General features: G+C 45.0%; 2 protein-coding genes across 3 annotated transcripts in view; both read left to right on the forward strand.

The window, feature by feature from the left end:
- The window catches only part of LOC126987732 (uncharacterized), a 58,426-nt gene extending 41,638 nt beyond the window's left edge, over positions 1-16,788 (forward strand). For both annotated transcript variants that reach the window (XM_050844975.1, XM_050844974.1), the window contains exons 4-7: positions 10,031-10,166; positions 13,157-13,354; positions 13,711-13,784; positions 15,478-16,788. In XM_050844975.1, the coding sequence (XP_050700932.1) occupies positions 10,031-10,166; positions 13,157-13,354; positions 13,711-13,784; positions 15,478-15,633 (564 nt within the window). In that variant the 3' untranslated portion in view covers positions 15,634-16,788. The remainder of the gene's footprint in view (positions 1-10,030; positions 10,167-13,156; positions 13,355-13,710; positions 13,785-15,477) is intronic.
- A 779-nt stretch (positions 16,789-17,567) lies between these two features.
- On the forward strand, positions 17,568-19,964 carry LOC126987730 (uncharacterized). Its single transcript, XM_050844971.1, has 2 exons — positions 17,568-17,732; positions 18,040-19,964. Exons 1-2 carry the CDS (start codon positions 17,710-17,712, stop codon positions 19,547-19,549), a joined length of 1,533 nt encoding a protein of 510 aa, XP_050700928.1. The 5' UTR covers positions 17,568-17,709; the 3' UTR covers positions 19,550-19,964.
- Positions 19,965-20,108: the final 144 nt, after the last annotated feature.

Consider the following 20,108-nt stretch of genomic DNA (forward strand, 5'->3'; position numbering starts at 1 on the left):
GCTGGGTGGCTCGGGTTCGCTGGGCTCGTCTTCCCTGGCCATGTATATTGCCTCAGATGGCCCAACATGACGTCTTCACAAGTCACTGCGATACGCCTGCTCTAATTAGGGTCCTGGGAGCCATAAAATCCTCTTCGGTCCACTTCTCCTAATGGCTTACTCGTATCTGCTGCGCGCGAGTGTGTGTGTGTGTGTGTGTGTGTGTGTGTGTGTGTGTGTTTGTATTGCCTAACCAGCTTCAGCCAGTCACCCTCACACGTGCTTCCTCGTTCCTCATTCCCAGCAGGGCGATAATCTTATTAAACACATCGGCGCCCTAGTTCACATAATCGACAAGGCTTTCGTAGGAGTTTGAGCCTTCCCATGGGTAGTTTTATGAGCCTGGTGGTAGTTTGACCCTTCTTCTGAAACTCTCATGAAAACCCGATTAATCACCTTTTCGGCCTTTGGAAATAGTTAACATGAGAGGTGGAAGCGTCTGAGAGTGACGACCCAGCCACTCACACACGCACCTCCTCATGCCCAAGACACGTATTCTCTAAAGCTTCGGGCTCTTATCACGGCTATTTTTGAAGGCCACGGAGGATATAAGACAGGTTCTCGTGAGTGTTTTCCCCGTTCATGGCGCAGAAACCTTGCTAATCGATCCCCAGGGTCATGAAACGGCCCATGGGAGTCACTAAAACTTCCACGACAGCATAAACAGAAGCACAAAGGTGTCGAAACGTCTGAGATTATGCTCCTGAGACATTCCCAGGCAGCTACGTCGCTCACTCGTCCCTTCGGAGTCGTCTTTCGCTCTCCTTTGAGGGAAGAGGCCACTGGGAGGGTATGGAAAGGGACAGAGTATAAACGGCGCTCCTTAAAACTGTCTCTCCTGCACATGAGGAGGACGAGATGAAGGAGTGAGAGGATGTGGAAAGGGACACTTGATACACGGAGCTCCTGAATCTACTGGTCGGTATACTTAGACGCGACTGACTCTCACATCAATTACTTCGAAGGGCTAAAAAGAGGTAAAATACGTTCCCCAGAGTCTGTTACTAGAGTTCATGGTATGTGCAGAAGCCTTGTCAAACTCCCACCAGGTTAAGAGAAAAAAATGCTCTTTGGAAAGGCTCACAACTCCTACGAAAGCCATGTCAAAATAATCTGTGTTCCTAGGCGACGAAATGCTTATTCTCTGCCTTCCTTTTTCTTCCCTTTCCTTCTTTCCTTCAATTTTTTTCTTGTCTTCTTGTCTTCTCGCTTCATCTCCTTTTTTTCCTAATTATTTTTCCTATTTTCATTCATTTCCTTCTCCTTTTATCTATTTTTCGTCTTTCCTTAATAGTATAGCTCATTGTCTCTCCTGCACCTTGCCAGACGCTCATTCAGGTCTAGGAAGGAAGATCTTGAGGGGGAACAGGAACACTCTGACCTTACCAGACCCAGACCGCCGCCCACCGCCTTCCCAGGACCACTTTTCTTCGTTGTGGCGGCGAGTGCGAGAGTGTAGACGCAAGGAATTGGTTGTTTATCATCGCTGTTGCTCTTCTCTCTCTCTCTCTCTCTCTCTCTCTCTCTCTCTCTCTCTCTCTCTCTCTCTCTCCCAATCTTATTTTCATCACTATATTGCTCTATTTTTTAGTGTATTCTTTTCCTTCAAGTCGGAAATTTGGTCACGGCTCAGCCTCTTGAAAGTAAGCTCATGAAGAATAACATTAGCTTGCGAACACGTAAGAATATAACTGTGTCTGCCATCTCCGTGACGTGCATACCGTGGGTTTAAGGCGAACTGAATGGACGAAGAAGGAGAGGAAACAATGGCAGAGGTGTCCAGGCTATGTATCGTGTAGCACAAGGGCAGTAATGTGAATATATATACAGAAAGTACGTCGTCAGTGGCCTCTCCGTGCGGGGATGCTAGTCTGCGGGTGTGCTTCAGCGACGCCAGGGTGGTTCGTGGTTGCTAATTCACGTTAATTTAAGTAGATGTCGCATATCCGTTTATCTGCTTGTGTATCTATTTAACAACTATATGGTGGACTGGCCTAGTGTGACTGGTGCACGCTCGTAGATATGAATTGCTGGGTTAAATAGGAAGTGACGTTCTCCTTAGTAGCTGTAGTCTATAGCCATGTGTCAACACTGCCCTATCGTCACCTTGGCAATAGTTTATACAGCACTCCAGGCTCGGCCACACCCCAATCAATACAGCCCTCTATCACCACATCCTTGGCGGCCCTCACAGCAGCCTCGTCACTACACCCACACTCATTCCTCTGTCACTCATTCACGCCCCTGTCACGAACTTATTCCCCTGTCACGTATTAACTCCCTTGTCACGTAAATACTCCCTTGTCACGTATTTACTCCCTTGTCACGTATTAACTCCCTTGTCACGTATAAACTCTCTTATCACGTATTAACTCCCTTGTCACGTATTAACTCCCTTGTCACGTATTAACTCCCTTGTCACGTAAATACTCCTTTGTCACGTATATACTCCCTTGTCACATATTAACTCCCTTGTCACGTATTAACTCCCTTGTCACATGTTTACTCCCTTATCACGTGTTTACTCCCTTATCACGTATTAACTCCCTTGTCACGTATATACTCCCTCGTCACGTATTTGCTCCCTTGTCACTCATTTACACTTTGGATCCGCCACCAAGTGTCTGCCCGTTACAGCACAAGACGCACAAGATTGGGCTGGAGTGCTTTCATAAAACAAGATAACATAATTCAGTGAGGGGAGCCTTACCGCTGTACTTAATTAATTAAGGCAAAAGTTTTTCAGTTAGTGGGCTTCCCCCGTCATGAGATATAGATCAAAGGCGTGGACGTGGACCAATTCTCTGGAAAAAGGAATTTAGAAACGTCCAAAGTGGGATGGAGAGATCGATGTTGGTGTCACAATATCGTATAAAATACTTGTTCAAATGGCTAAGAGAACAGACAAAAGCAGACGACTTGATGAAAACAATGAAGATCAAGAAATGGCGATGGTCTGGAGAGAAGACAACATATGAACAAAAAAAAAAATGAACGGTGTGTGTGTGGGGGGGGTGGGGGGGGGAGAAGTGACATATCAAGACCCGAGGATCGTCAGCAAGTCTGAGAAGGTCCGCGGGTTTATTTATACCAGTTATTGTACAATTTTCACTCTTTGTGAATGTGTTAAGACGATGATTGTCTCCACTTTATGACAGTGTGTGTGTGTGTGTGTGTGTGTGTGTGTGTGTGTGTGTGTGTGTGTGTGTGTGTGTGTGTGTGTGTGTGTGTGTGTATATATATATATATATATAAATAAAAATATATATATATATATATATATATATATATATATATATATATATATATATATATATATATATATATATATATTGTGTCAGCTAGTGCAGGCAGTCATGTACTTGACGCATGTATCGGGCACTAAACAGACATCAGCAGTTGTCTCTGGGTATCGAGGCTGTTTTTATGCGCCCTTGTGAAGGAGCAAAAACTGAGCCGTCCTCTAATTTAAGCCAACTTAAATGATTACAAATATATTATCGCAACAAAAATTAGTAGATAAGCCTTGATGCATGCGACGGTTGCTCCCGACCGAATCCGATATTTATATACGTGCGCGGGTCCTGCTCGACGGCTTCTTGGCAACAGCCCGAGGCAACAACAGCCCTGCCCGGCACACCGCTGTCTGCCGCGCCGGGACTGTAGGGGAGAGAGAGAGAGAGAGAGAGAGAGAGAGAGAGAGAGAGAGAGAGAGAGAGAGAGAGAGAGAATCATATTATGCGCAACGACTTCATTGTTAGCCCTGATATAAAAAAAACTCTTAGCAGCAACAGCGTGTAAGTAGAGACAGACACAGCGTCGCCGCACTTCACTCACGCCATAACTTTATCTCGGCCGCGCATCGTTAGTCAAACCTCCTGATGCTCGTAGACTACACTCAGATACAGTGAAGTGGTTGGCCCGTCACCTCGACCCCCTCCCTCCCCTCTCCATCACTCACGAATTAAAAAAAAAAGAGAGAAAAAGAGAGAGAGAGGAATCTTCATCGTAAATCAAACCTCCTGACGGTCGTAGGCTTGACTCAGATACAGTGAAGTGGTTAGTGGCTCCTATCCCGCCACCTCTTCCTCCTCCTCTCCCCTTCTTCTCTCACTCTCTCTCCATCACTCAGCAGCTAAAAAGAAAGGAAGAAAGAGACGGTATACCCATTTAGTCACCCCCTCAACGACACATACAGTGAGCCAGGACAAAGATCGTGTGCTCTGTTTATTTAGTAAGTGCCCTTGAGTTCTTTGTGCTCGGTAGGAAGTAAGGGAAAGGAATGAAAGAACTAAGGGCGAAGGAAATGAAAAACGAAAGTAATGGAGACAAAAAGAAGGTTAAAGGAAAGTAAAGAAGAAATAAATAAACATAAGAAAAAAATGTAGGAAATATAAGCAAATCGAGTAATGAAGGGAAAAAAGAAAGGAAGAAAAAGTAACAAAGTCGAAGAAATGAATGAATAATATAAGAAAACAATGAAGAAAGAGAGAAAGAAGGAAAGCAAGCCATAAAGAAAGAGAGAAAGGTAGAAGGAAGGAAAGACAAAAAAGAAGAAAAAAAAACGCAAAGAATGAAAAGAAAGATAGCAAAAACAAAGAGAAACGTATATGTATTTTTATTTATTTATATTCCTCTACACAAAGTTAAATATAGCACACACACACACACGCGTGCAGCCACAACCAACAGCCACGCAGCAAGTCATGTACACACACACACACACACACTAGAAGGATGCTCTGATGTAACCAACTCTCCTCGACCACTTTTCCCCGTATATTCAAGTCCGCGCCACTCACAGTCTTGGTTGGCCTCTCGACGCTCAAGAACGCGAGCTGCCCGTCTCCAATAGTGTCCAATCCGATTTTAAATGACTTGGAATCCGCTGCTTGACGGACGGCCCAATAATTTCGTCGGGAGTGGAGTGGCTCGCTTCTTCTCCTCGAGGCTTGCTGAAGGGCCTTGTTTATGCGGTGACGTCACGCAGCGATCGCCTCCACTGTAAACAAACGGAACGGAAGGGGCTGCGGCTTCCAATTGGTTACCTGCTTGTGCACGCCCTAGAGCTTGCCTTCCTCTTCTGCTTCTTCTTCGTCTTCTTTCTTACGTTCTTTCTTTCTTCTCTGCTGCCGTTTCTTCTCCTCCTTCCTTATCTTCTTCCTTTCTTTCTTTCTTTCTTCTTTTTTCTCTTCTGGTTCTTGCTTATGTTCTTGTTCTTCTTGTTCTTGTTCTTGTTCTTTCTCTTCTTCTTCTTTACTGTATATGGATGTATGTTTAGTTTTCCTTTTTTTCTTTGTTATTTTATTCCTTTTGTTGTTTCTAAGCTCGTTGCGTTTTGCTAATCCATCGAAGAATTAGGGTTATTGGTTAGTCTCTCTCTCTCTCTCTCTCTCTCTCGATACAGTGGAAGGCAGCCATGGCTCATATTATTTCTATTTCTTTCGTCTTGCGTCATATAGATGGTGTCTGTGTCTGTGTGTGTGTGTGTGTGTGTGTGTGTGTGTGTGCTTCATTGTGCTATTACTGCACCATCACCACCAAAACCACCACCACCACCACCATCACCACCAACTATAAAGACACGCATACCTTTCAGAATCCCCTTTTGTCACCTTCAATTCCTTCCTTTTACTCCGTATCCACCTATAAACTGGGATGTAATTGGGTTCTGCTGTACTATGTGATTCAATGGAGTGAGATAAAAAGCTTAACTACTCCTTTATATGCTTCAAAAGCCTCCATTCTTGCCCCTACCCATATTTTTACTCTCCCTCTTACTCCCTCCCTCCTACCCTCATCTTTATACTTCCTGTTCCTCCCATCGTCATTCATACACATTAATTCTTACTATCATCTTTACTCTTCCTCTCCTTCCTCGTCCATAGCCATCCCTTCTACCATCCCTGACCCTTCTTCTCCTTCCCTTCCTCATCCATACCCTTCCTCACTCCCTTCCTCATCCGTACTCATCCTTACCTCATCCTTATCTTCATCCTTCCCCTACCTCCTTCACCCTTCTTCTCCCTCCTCTCCCTCCCTTCTTCATTCCTCCATACCCGCTTCACGCTAACCAGTCCACCTGCATTCTCTCCTCCTCCTCCTCCTCCTCCACCTCCGTCATTCCTCCACCTCCACTCACTCACGCATTCCACTTCTATCACTCAAGATGGACCTTACAGAACTGAGGAAAGAGGAGTGCGTGCGTGTGCGTGCGTGCGTGCGTGAGTGTGTGTGTGTGTGTGTGTGTGTGAGAGAGAGAGAGAGAGAGAGAGAGAGAGAGAGAGAGAGAGAGAGAGAGAGAGAGAGAGAGAGAGAGAGAGAGAGAGAGAGAGAGAGAGAGAGAGAGAGAGAGAGAGAGAGAGAGAGAGAGAGAGAGAGAGAGAGAGAGAGAGAGAGAGAGAGAGAGAGAGAAGGATAGGTAAGACAAAGAAAGGGTTGAGGGCACGGGATAAGAGGGGGGGCAAGGGGGGTCGATGGAACGTCAAGGTTAGTAAGACAGAAGACAGGGCGGAGGAGTGAACGTGACCCCTGAAGGTGAACGTAACTACTGAAGGTGAATATGACTACTGAAGGTGAAGATGACTACTGAAGGTGTTGCATCCCGGGGGACAATTATTTATGCTTATTGTTATTATTATTATTATTAATGTTATTAGTATTAGTATGGTATTAGTATTGGTATTATTATTGGTATTAGTATTAGAATTGGTATTAGTATTAGTATTGGTATTAGTATTGGTATTATTATTATTATTATTGGTATTAGTATTGGTATTAGTATTAGTATTGGTATTATTATTATTATTGGTATTAGTATTGGTATTATTATTATTATTGGTATTAGTATTGGTATTAGTATTCGTATAAGTATTAGTATTGGTATTAGTATTAGTATTAGTATTGGTATTAGTATTAGTATTGGTATTAGTATTAGTATTAGTATTGGTATTAGTATTAGTATTGGTATTAGTATTGGTATTAGTATTAGTATTGGTATTAGTATTAGTATTAGTATTGGTATTAGTATTGATATTAGTATTAGTATTGGTATTAGTATTGGTATTAGTATTGGTATTAGTATTGGTATTAGTATTAGTATTAGTATTAGTATTGGTATTAGCATTAGTATTAGTATTGGTATTAGCATTGTTGTTAGTACTGGTATTGGTATTAGTGTTGGTATTAGTATTAGTATTGGTATTTGTATTGGTATTAGTATCAGTATTGGCATTAGAATTGGTATTGGTATTAGTATTCGTATTAGTATTGGTATTGGTATTAGTATAGGTATTATTATTATCATTGGTATTAATATTGGTATTAGTATTGGTACTAGTAGTCTTCTTTCTTCATTTCTGGATGCTGTATAAAACTCTAGCATCAATATCACCACCACAATCATCATCATCAGCCTTACCATCATCAGTAAGAGAGACTCGGGCGCCGCAGAAAACCGGGCTCGTATATCATGCTTTGGGGCTTCGGTGGCATGATTGGGTAATGATCGCTGAGTGGTCTTTGCGTTCACTCCAACCTTCAGCTCCTCTAAGACGCCATTCACTCACCCTCACTCCTGGGCCCATATCTCAAACATCTCGGCGCCTCAGTTCGCCTGCTTGAAAAGTCTCTCATAGAAGTTATTGTTGTTTCCATGGTCTGTTTTGTGATGCCAGTGATAATTTCACACGACTTCTGCACTTCTTGAACGGGAAAGTCACCCATGAATACCCGGTTAGCCCTCGAGACCTGTGCCCATATCTCAAACATTTCGGGGATTCTACATTCACATTCGCTTAGGCTATCGTAGATGTTGTGTACTGAGCACCGTTGCCAGATTGTCGTACTCAGAGCATAGTATTTACCTGTTTCTGACGCCTAACTATTGTCAAGAAACATCAGAATCTAACTCTTTTAACGATAACTATAAATAAGTTTCGTTATTGGAGCCCAGAAGACAGGTTGGGGGTAGGAAGTCGGGAAATATAAGCGGCTGAGTACGACAATACGGCAACGCTGGTATTGAGACATTTCCATGGGTAGTTTTTATTGATCTGCAAAACACTCGCGGGAGCCCGACTGATCTCCCTTGTGATCTTTGAAAATATTTGTTTTGAGAGCCGAAAGTGTCTGAGAAAACGGGCCGTGGCGTCGGGAAGGTGCGCCACGTAACCTATCAATCCTCCCCTCCCCGTCAGTAGCCTCCTCAAGTGACGTCTAGATTGGCCGGCGGATAGATGGCGCCTTGATCGCACTATGCATTCTTCAGGTAATAGAGGAACCACAGTATTCTTAGACAGTGGGCGGAACAACACAACGATGTATCCAATCACACTCTTAAGGTTATGCATTTCAAGGTAAACTTATGATGCTGTTTCCGTAATGTAGACTTGTTTAGGTGTATTTGTTTACGTATATTTAACTGATATAAGAATAGAAGACTGCAAAATAAGTCCTTCTCATGCATTCGCGCGTGTTTACTACCGTGGCATCGCTGTGCATCTGTCTTTTATCACTTAATTAAGATGTTTGAAGTGCGGCTCGCCCAAGAGTGTGCCCAAGTGTGTCTCGTGTTGTGTTGGTCAGGGTGAAGGTGACGGGAGGCCTCGGATCCTGCCCGGCACACACACACACACACACACACACACACACACACACACACACACACACACACACACACACACACACACACACACACACACACATTACTGGAGACTATTGTTGTGTGTGGCTCGAGAATCCTATGTTTCATCTCTTAAAACGTGAAGCTATTCTGACTCAATTTTAAGTTACTGTAGGACTTTTTTATTTCTGTATTTCCTTTATCACTGTCCGACTGCCTCGATCTCCGGCAAGACTTAACCCGGTAGCAGCGACGGGCCAAATTTGTGGCTTTACCGTGTACCAGCGATGGGTCAAATTTCTGCCATGATATAAACCTCCCAAAGTAGATGATGCATAAACTAATCACACATGCGTTGATATATATTATGAAATGGTTTGCGTGAGTGATGATTCTTTCTCATTATTTTACTTAGAGGGGCCTTTAACCTAACCTAACCTAACCTTTAACCTAACCTAACCTAACCTAACCTAACCTAAGAAACATGACCCCCGCAGCTACCGGGTTAACTCGAGCTGACACCGAAGCGCCTCGTAGGTTGTAAAGGATCGCTGAGTAATTTATTCATAGCATCTTTTTGGGTCTTCCTTTGATGCTGATGTCAAATTAAATGTGATGGAAGTTTAAAAAAAGTAATCGGCTATTGAATGTGCAGTTTTGTATGACTTTATAATTTTTCTGTGTGGTCTTTTTCGGATCTGAAGAGGCGCTTGTCCAAAGTTACCTCTGAAGTGATTGTTAGCTGCTTTGTTTAATCCATGCATTGAAGCTTCTGGGGAAAAGTTTAACACTACAAGCTTTCCCTTTGCTAAATTTTATACCCACGCAGCCTTTATATAATCAGGTACAAGGTTTCGGGTTTCATTTTCCCATTACTCTTTTTCTACCTGGTCTAAATTGGTTCGGAATTTGCTTTCAGTGTGATGTTTGGAGCAGAGAATTATGATGTTTGGGAGTACAATTTCAACTTCAAGCAAACAATATCAATCATTCAAATACGTCCACACCCACAAAGCTCTTTAGCAACACATGGAAAGAGTCTTAAGAAAGGGAAGAATAAGGCAGGGAGAGAGACAGGGAGACGGTGTATAGGAAAGGGAAAGGTCTGGGATGTTAAATATTTTTCCTTCTTTCGTTTTCTTTACTCGCCATCAGGTTCTTGAGACTACCAGGCCCATTTTTCCCCTTTATTCTTAGTTTCTATCGCACATTTCCTCCTTTCAATATCACCTCCCTCATTAAAAAGTAAAGTGTTTTGATTATGAATGGCAATGATGAGAGAATATAATGAGACAATGTAACCACTAAAACACTCAACATTGACCTAAAAAGCGCCGAGTACTTCATGTCTTGTTGTTATCGTTGCAGGAGGACATGCAAGTGTGTATGAGCCAGCTGACCACGGTGATGGAAGAGCTCGGGCGCCTCAAGACGGTCAATGCGCGTCTGGAATTCCTGGAGCAGTCACGTCCGGAGCTGCTGGAACAGGGCGACCAGGAGCACGGTAAGAGGCGGCGGGAGGCAGGGAGGGAAGGGGAAAGAGTCTTAAGAAAGGGAAGAATAAGGCAGGGAGAGAGACAGGGAGACGGTATGTAGGAAAAGGGAAGGGCTGAGATGTTATGCATATTTCCTTCTTTCGTTTTCTTTACTCGCCATCAGGTTCTTGAGACTACCAGACCCATTTTTTCCCCTTTATTCTTAGTTTCTATCGCACATTTCCTCCTTTCAATATCAGCTCCCTCATTTTCTATACTGGAACCCGCCCATCGCAAAACTAAGCATATTATAGAACCAACAGGGAGTGCAGGAAGGGAAAGCGCATGCAGGGTTGACAGGGAGGCTGGCTGGGTATTAAGTCTGCTTCTGCTTCCTCCGCTTGGGACTCGAGGGACTTGCCGGCTTCCTGTTTGCCTAGAAGTTGACATAAGGCAGAGTTTCGCGGTACAGTTGGACGCACTATTGAGAGGAAGGTGAATGTACGAAGGAGCAAAACAACCAGACAGAGAGAGATGCAGACGAGTAGAGGGTTGATAAAGGAGTGTAGATGAGTGTCAATGTACGAGGGAGGAAAACAGGCAGAGAAAGAGAGATGCAGACAGGAGTGGAGGGTTGATAAAGGAGTGTAGATGACTGTGAATGTACGAGGGAGGAAAACAGGCAGAGAAAGAGAGATGCAGACAAGCGTGGAGGGTGGATGAAGGAGTGTAGATGAATGTCAATGTACGATGAAGGAAAACACATAGAGGCAAACAAGAGTGGAATATGGAGAAGGGAGAGAAGTAACGCTGCGCCATAAGACATAAAACACTGGATGAGATGTTGCTTGTGAAGAACGTAGAGAAAGAGACAGACAGAGAGAGGAAGAAACAAGACTAAAAGGTGGATTATGGGAGTAGCGATGCACCGTTAGTCACGAAGAAAATGATTAGAATACGCAAATAAAGACAGAAAGGGAGAGAGGTACAATCTAAGAGTGGAAAGTGGACATGGAGAGAGAGTAACGCTGTACTTTTGATACGCATGCACTAAGACAGCTGAAGGTAAATACACGACATGGGAAAACAAGGCAAACAGAGGGTATCCCAAGCTAATGTAAGGGGATCTAAGCGCAGTTAAGCGTCGGGAAGTTATAAATAGGATAAGGAAATGAAAGGACGCAGACGAAACAAAACCTTCACTATGAAAGCACTGTTAGGGATGGTCATTATACAACTTCGAAAAAAACAGGCAAGCATAGAAGTTATATATAGAAGTGGAAGGACGCTGAGAAACACAAAACCCTCCATTATTAAAGCACTGTTAGGGATGGTCATTATACAACTTCGAAAAAAACAGGCAAGCATAGAAGTTATATATAGAAGTGGAAGGACGCTGAGAAACACAAAACCCTCCATTATTAAAGCACTGTTAGGGATGCCATTTATACGAAGTGAGAAAGAAGGAAAATGGAGAATGATAAGAATATGAGTGGAAACAGAAGAGCATCGAGTAAACAATATCCCCGTTATTAAGACACTGTTGTTAGAGGTGGTATTTATACGACACATGGAAGCAGGAAAACGAAGGGAGTTAAGAATATGAGTGGAAACAAAAGTAAGCCAAAAAAACAAAAACAACTATGAAAGCACTGTTTGGGATGGTCATTATACAACATGGAGAAGCAGGCAGAAGGAGGAGCCAGAAATAGGAGAGGAAGAGGAAGGAGCTCAACTCAAGTGTTCCTTCCCTCAAATTCCTACATCTCAACTCTTCCTCTCCACCTCCCATCCCTCCCCTGTGTCTCCCTACAGTTGACATTCCTTTTCTTCAATTCCCAGTCCTTACTCATCCCTTCTCTCTCTCTCCCCCGCACAGAGGAAGAGTTGGTGTCCCTCAACAACAATTAGAAGTGCAGTAACATTCTCTTTCTCATAACTCTTTCCCAAGCTCTTCATTTCCAACACAATATTCTTTCTCTTCCCGAAAAAATAAAAATAAAAACCGCCCATCATCGAGACGTTAGGGTACGGTTCTCATACGACATAAAAAATAGAGGGAGATAAAAATAAGGATAGAAAGTGGAAAATAACGCTGAGACTAAATCAAAACATCAGGCATCTTGTACTTTTCCTAATACACTTTATCTTTTTTTTCCTCTATGTGCTATTTTTACTTTTACAAATATACTTCATCTTTTTTTTTATCCTTCTAAGACTAAGTGGTTATTTTACGGCAAAGGAGGTATCTCAAGGCACAAAAAAAACAAGTTAACCCCAACACACACACACAAAACACTAGATCCTGCTTCGATAAAAGAGAAAAAAAATGAATTGCCAATAACTTTCAAATTAGGTTTCTATAAAAATGGTAATTCTCGCACGATGAAAGGTCGGTGAAAAGTATCCGAGAAGACGAGGCTATGATCAATATCTTTCGTCTTTGTTCCTGTTTTCCTATCACAGACTCAAAGGGAGATGCAACGGAGATGAGCACGGAGGCCACGCGTAGCTATAGCCTATACCCCCATACTTAACGTCTCCACTCTGCCTTCATCATTGCCAGCCTCTCTCCTCTCCTTCCCTGCTTCTCTTACCTTGCTTATTTCATCTTCTGGGCTCGGTAGATTAACATAGGGCAATATTTTCAAACATTTCAGCGGCCAATCACACATATTTGACAATGCTTTCGTAGAATTTCTGGGTATTTCCATGTGTACCTTTCAGGGCCAAATGATAGTCTGACCCTTCTTCTGTACCATGAACCTAAGAAGACACACATTAGAACCTGATTCATCTCCTTTTCGGCCTTCAGAAATATTTGATGCGAAAGGCGAAAGAGAATGAGTTGACGGTCGGGAGTTTCGCCTTTGCAACGGCACTCTTTCATGTGGCTCTTCACTGCATGGGTCTGTTATTTTCCTCTTTCTTTCCTTCTTTATGGAGATTTCACCCTGTTATTTTCCTCTTTCTTTCCTTCTTTATGGAGATTTCACCCTATTTTTTCCCCCTTGGACAGCCGTTTGGGGGTCTGCAGCTGCCGCCTACTCCACCTGCCCGGCGCCCTTCACACGTAAGGACTCCGAGTGCTTCTATCTGGCACAGGACGAGATGCTGGGATGGGAGGACGCCAGGCGGGAGTGCGGGCGGCTTGGCGGTGACCTAGCCTCCCCACGCAACCTCTCTGTGCTACGGGAATTCCTCACAGGCGTCCCCGGTAAGTGGGTTGATTGGGCTGTGTTGATGTTCTTGTTGTTGTTGTTTTTGTGTGTGTGATTTGTATCTTTATTCAATGATGTTTATTTCTTTTCCTCATTCTTCCTTTCTCGTCCTCGTCCTCCTCCTCCTCCTCCTCTTCCTCGTTGTTCTTTTCGTTTTCATCTTCATTCTTCTGTGTTATCATTAATTTTATCCCTTTCTTGTTCGTCTCCTTGTTCTCCTTGTTCTTGTGTTTCTTGTTCTTCTTCTTCCTATTATTATTATTATTATTATTATTATTATTATTATTATTATTATCATCACCATCATTATCATCATTACCACCATTACTATTATCGTGTCATTATCTTCCAGAGCCTCCTGAGTACCTGTGGGTGGGTGGATCCAAGCAGGACGAAGGGACGTGGGTGTGGTCATCAGGTCCCCAGGTGAGTGCCACTAACAACACACGGGTTTCTTACACATGTTATATACGGGGTCGCTGTTTTGAGGTCTTGGTTTGGGGTATTAGACCGGATCCCCTTCCTGACGTCACGCTGCGGCACTGGGATTCGAACTGCCTTGCCCTGGCCCATCGATTTCATGGTTTGACGCTATAACTTACCACACTAGACCACCGCTCTGGCAATACCGATTATGTAGCTCAGGGTTCTGCATAATACGGGGTCGCGGTACAGACTTTTTTCCTTGATAGATTATTATGGTTAGTAAGCTTTTTTTTACTCTGAACACAGACGGTTTTGTGTGTGTGTGTGTGTGTGTGTGTGTGTGTGTGTGTGTGTGTGTGTGTGTGTGTGTGTGTGTGTGTGTGTGTGTGTGTGTGTGTGTGTGTGTGTGTGTGTGTGTGTGTGTGTGTGTGTGTGTGTGTGTCATTTGTCTGTCGCTTCTCGCCCATCTTCGTGGCGTTGGTGGTGTAGCGTAACACGTTTCACCCCTTTCCTGGCACCAATTGGAAAGGGGACACCCTGGCGTGTATGTGTGTGTGTGTGTGTGTGTGTGTGTGTGTGTGTGTGTGTGTGTGTGTGTGTGTGTTTGAAAGAGAGAAAGGGGGCGGGAGGGAGGTTACATAATATAATAATAAGCCTTCGTCGACCATACTCGGGATAATAGATATATGACCGCCCACCCACAAGCTTTACTGTCTCCCCCGCGTGTCGTGCACATAAAAGCTGGTCCAGGAGAGGAAACAAAACTGTGCTCGCTATGGCATCGGCGCCTCGTGGCTCCCGGCGCGTCACCTGCCTCGCCGCCTAGGGATAATGAATGAGGAACACTAGAACGGAGTACCACGCCCCATGCACCCAGCACTGGCACCATTGCTTAATTAATTAAGGTGTTTGGCAGACGCCGTCTCGCAAAAAGTTGCTCTCGCTGCCCCGGTGGAGCTGAGGGGCACGGCGGAGCCGCGGGAAGGGCGCGCCTGGCCGAGGGAGTGTGTGGGTCACTCTTGGTGCCTAAGTCGAGGGTCTAAACTCAAGAGGCAGACGAGTCGCCCAGAGACGCCGCGGTGCCGCCGCTCACAGCTGGCTGCGGAGTTCGCTGTCGTTCGCCATGTTCCCATAATGCTTCGGTTAAGTAGAAGAGTGACGTCAGGCGTCGCTCAGCATCATTATTTACATTATGCAAATGAGAGGACGCGTTGCTCCCTCGAAACAATACAAAGCGGCACTCCCCCGACCCTGCATCCCAGGCGGGGCGGGGCGGGGCTGGCCGAGCAGCTCTCCGGCAGCCCGCGGCATGGCATTGGTTATATAAGGCTTATAAATCAAACGCTCCTTTATCTAGAATACTCCTCCATTGCACTACTCCAGTGTGGCCCACCTTTGGAATAATAATGATAACAATCTGTTCTCACTGTTATTATGGATGATCACCCCGAAAAGTATAATGTTACGCAGTGCACCAACTTTTTGCTGAAATAAATGCCTACTAGCTAGTTTATAAATGCCACTTGAGACCATCTCTCTGCTATGCTGCCTGGGATAACAGGATAACAGAAAGTGTGCTGTTATGCCCATGAATGGATCGTTGATAAGACATCATGAAGCATCAATCAAATAATTCCTTTCTTTGTCAGAGTATCTACCTGCTGACGCATAACCCTCCTTCTGTGTTCCCCAGGCTGGCGTGCCCATCGACATGAGCAAGAACACCTGGAACGAGGAGGTCCCCAGCGGCTCCGGGAAGTGCATGGGACTGTTCGGCCAGAGCTCCTACCGCGCCTACAACTATGACTGCAAGGAGAGGGACTACTTCGTGTGCCAGTACATGTTCTAGGCCGTCGCCGGCACCGCCTTGCGGGCTGACTAGAGCTCAAGCCTCCAGAACCTTGCCTATTTCAGTGCAGCTTGTTCCGCCCATGTAAAACTATCACATGGCGATCTAAAATTAAACAGTTATTCAATGAAGTCATTATCAGCAAAATAATGAGTTTGCAATAAGATATACTGAAGTGTTGAAACAAAATTAACCCCGGGAAGTCCACCGCCCCGCGTTTGTGTACCCCCGCTCACCGCTGGCACCACCCTGCGCCGGGGCCTCCTCGGCAAGTGTTATCCAGGAACATACGGAAGGGAAGAAGTTGATATAATATGCCAAACTTTTTGCCCCCAAAGTCTGGATCCTGAAGCACCAAACACTGGTCCCCCCTGCAGGTGAGGTAGGGGCAGCGCCCCGTCGACGGCCAAATAATCATCAGGTTTTGAGGGCGGCGCTTGCTGGTAGGGAAAATAAAGTTGTGTTTTACATAAAATCACCTCTAACACATATTAAGGTTAAGGCCATCGCTTTCAGCCGTAGCCGTTAGTCATAGCAGTTGTTGGCAACCAGCCTGCCACGCACAATGCAACCATTTCTCCATTGTTCATAGTCAGTCTATTTATTATAAACGTCGCTGGAATATATTGTGGAAACAAAATTTTCCCTAACAAACATTCGAATAGAATACTAACGAGGGGAGAGGAAGAGCCCTGCCCAGGGCAGCCCCGCTCCCGCCCCTCCAGGCCCACGGCAGGCCCCGCGCAGGCAGCCTCCTCTTGAGGGGAGCCAAGCCCTGCGGAGGAGGGAGCAAGGAGAGCGCATGCCGAGCCGCCCCTCGGCGCGGCTGCCCGGCCCGCCCCGGCCCGCCGCGGCCCGCCTCCCGTGTACGTGTACGTGTACCTGGCCTGATGTGCAGAGACACTTGAGGCTTAACTCTAGACGTGTTTGTTGTTCTGTCTAAATTCGATAATATATGCTTTACTTTTATACAGTTAATCATAGTTTTATAAAAATTAATAGGGACTATAGTTTTGTTTAAATTTGTCTGTTAAGGTTTAATTTAAGGAATAATTTCACTCACTCCACACACACATACACACACAAATACGCACACACACACACACACACACACACACACACACACACACACACACACACACACACACACACACACACACACACACACACACACACACACACACACACACACACACACACACACACACGACGATAATGAGCAAGAGATCGACGATAATGAGCACTTGCTCACGTCAGGAGGGTACCTGCTGGCGAGAGCGAGTCCAACTCGTGATCAGGCCGTGGTGATTTACACACACACACACACACACACACACACACACACACACACACACACACACACACACACACACACACACACACACACACACTAATGATAATGTGTCAAAGCTATACATAAGTTTAAATATATAAAATGTGATAAAATACGGACATCACGAGCTTGACTTGATCCTGTAAAGATACAAATAGGTAAGAAAACTAAATAAGATCTGATCATCGTCGCGATAGTGTGGCTGTCGGCGTCTCTGAGTCTCGAATGAGCGGCGCAGCATCACTGACTGAGATCTTGGTCAGGGCGTCGACTGCCAGCCATCCTCGCGACTCACTCAGCCCTCCCAAGGTTGTTTGGTAATTAAACACAAGCCATTATACTATTCTGTCATAAAAGTGTTAACTCTGAGTATACGTAAAACAATATTTAGACCTGCATGTGCTCCACCAAGTCAACGAACAACCCAATCTCCGGGCAAAAAGATCAATGAAACACGAATAAAATTTTCGACTAAGTGCCACAGGACATTATTTTTCCCCTTCCACCTTGCCCTACAATAATTACATGTTTCAACGGTCCAACAATGGGTTTTCATATCCGCCCGTGCTTGTGTGTTCTGGTTCTGCCGGATGCGCTACCCAGACAAGCTGTGTGGACTATTGTTTGGGTCATTGCTACGCACGTGACTCGGATTCGCAGGGAAGTGAGAGGGAAACGGGATCCCCAGAACGCGTCGCCAGCCTCAGTCAGCGCGAGGTGACGGGTGCGGTGACAGCGGCGAGATGACACCAACAGCAGCTCTCTGGTGAGTGGCTTGGCTCTCAACACACAACCTCTCTCACTCTTGTTAACCAGTATCCTCATTATTACATCCCTATCGCTGGTGAACTCTGAAACAGCCTTCCTTTTTTTGTATTAACTCCTGCCTACGACTTGAACGCTTTTCTGTCTTTTTTTTTCTTTTTTTTTTTCCCTTGAGCTGCCTTCGTTTCTATATAAAAAAAAACTCCAGTTCATTGATTGACGCATCCTAATCTATACTTCTCTCAACATTTTGCTCTTGCACTTATAAAACCCTTTTGTGTTTCATTACTTCCTTTGTCATCCTATAGGTTAATACTGTGCTCGGCTGCCTTGGCGTCTGGTGCAAGGCTGCCACTGGACGAAGATCCTTACCCAGCACAACGGTCACCAGCAGGTCTTCCGGTGGAGCCCGTGCAAGAGGAGGACCAGCGACGTGACCTGAATTCCTTGCATGGTTATGGGCCCACTCGCGAGGATGGGAACGATGAGGCTGCCGTTGGACCTTCCTCTTACCCTGCACAACAGTCTCCAGGTCTTCCGGTGGAGCCCGTACAAGAGGACCAGCGACGTGATCTGAATTCCCTGTATGGTCATGGGCCCACACGCGAGGATGGGGAGGATGAAGCTGCAGGTGACCAAGTGAGAATTAACAGCCACGGATCTTCCTCTCCTGCTACGATGCTTGGCGACTCCAGGGATGACACTCTTGACGGCGATGACATGGACGAACACAACCAAAACGGAGATTATGAGGATGACGACGAGGAATATAACGACGACGCAAGATACGACGATGACGGTAATGATGGTTTTGAAGAGTACTCCTATTACGATGACGCAGACTACTATGACGACGATGATGATAACGGTGATGATGAAGATGAAGAAAATATTGAAAATGCGGTGTACGGGTACGGCTCCGAAGATCTCCCTAATAGAATCACGAACTGTACTGACCTTGGAGATGGTTCACTGTTATGCTTCCAAAACGACGTCGAAGATGTAGAACAAGGTGGCGAGCGTGAGCCTCCGAACGGTGACGACACAGGGAGGATGGACGAAAGGGCACGGTGGGACTTTCTAATCAATGACGATGAAGCGAAGGAGGATGAATACACTGACGACGAAGACGAGGATGAGGACGACGAGGACAGCGATGGCATAACTGATAATGAAAATGATGAAGAAACTGATGAAAACAGCACTCCATTCCCTGTACCCGTGTCCGATGATAGATTGAAGCCAGACCTGTACTTCCCGGACAGTATCCCAACCATTGCACGTGCTTATCAAGTAGACAGCGAGAGTATTGCCCGCGAGGAACCAAACGATGAAAGCGGTACTTCCATCGTAGCAGAAAACCGAAATCAGGACTCGAAGCTACAGAACAAGTGGTTTGAACACGACTCTGAAGGCACCGGAAGAACCTCACCCCACGAAATCCCTTTTGAAGAAGTTTATGAGTTAGTAATGCACTCCAATCAAGTCAGCGAGGAAGATAAACAGCATATTGCGTCCCTAGAGCGGTTGAGGCGACATGTGAACCGGCTCGGCGGGCTGGAAACCCCTCATTCGAAGTCTCTAGTTCATCACATCGTCAAGAGACAACTGACCGGTTCCGAGGCCTGCGTGGTATTCAGGCGGCGTCGACGGCGAGCGGCATCGGAGGCTGAAGTGAGGGAAAGAGGATCGAGGAGCAGACGGGGTATTGGCAACGTGGGCAAGAGTCTGGAGCAAGGAAGCCCACGTGTCCGGCAGCTCTTCAATCAGTATAAGGCAATGTGTGACTTCATGTCTCTGTCTGTTTTTGAAAAGTAGAATTTGTAGAGGACTTGGAGGGTGTAGTGGTAATTGGTGCTTCCATGAATGTCTTAACACTTAAACTGCTTGTATCATTGTTGTTATTGCGTTAATTGCTTAAAGAAAGAGAGTGGTCTTTCTGTACACGTCCAACAAAACAACTAATGATCATGAGTGTTAAAATCAAATCTCACACGACCCTACTTGTTAAATAAGACTTTGTTATATGTGTGGCTGCGTGTAAGCGATGCAAAGGTCATCGCCCTATAGATATTTAGTTTCTCATCGGTATTTCTTGAAGTTTATGTGGCTGTCTCATTGGTGAAACAAATGTGCGTTGCTATGGAGGTTTGAATATGAATTAAAAGGCCATAAAAAAGATCATAATAAAAACTACTGAAGTGAATAAATAGTTTCTGCTGTTTGAACTTAATCTTGGGATATGACGCAACCTTGGTGTATATTCCAAAACGCTGGTGTGGACTAACATGATTATAGTTGCAACATGGGATGAAGACATGGTGCGGAAAACTCACTACGAAAAGACATTGCAAATAACTTTACAAGCCAGATAAAG

Source organism: Eriocheir sinensis, chromosome 66 (assembly GCF_024679095.1).
Source record: "Eriocheir sinensis breed Jianghai 21 chromosome 66, ASM2467909v1, whole genome shotgun sequence".
Taxonomy (NCBI): Eukaryota; Metazoa; Arthropoda; class Malacostraca; order Decapoda; family Varunidae; genus Eriocheir; species Eriocheir sinensis.

Bases quoted from the DNA above. Each gene is read 5' to 3' on its own strand.
- LOC126987730 (XM_050844971.1), top strand. From the start codon at position 17,710: ATGACACCAACAGCAGCTCTCTG. The intron at 17,733-18,039 runs GTGAGTGGCTTG...GTCATCCTATAG, and splicing joins ACACCAACAGCAGCTCTCTG to GTTAATACTGTGCTCGGCTG.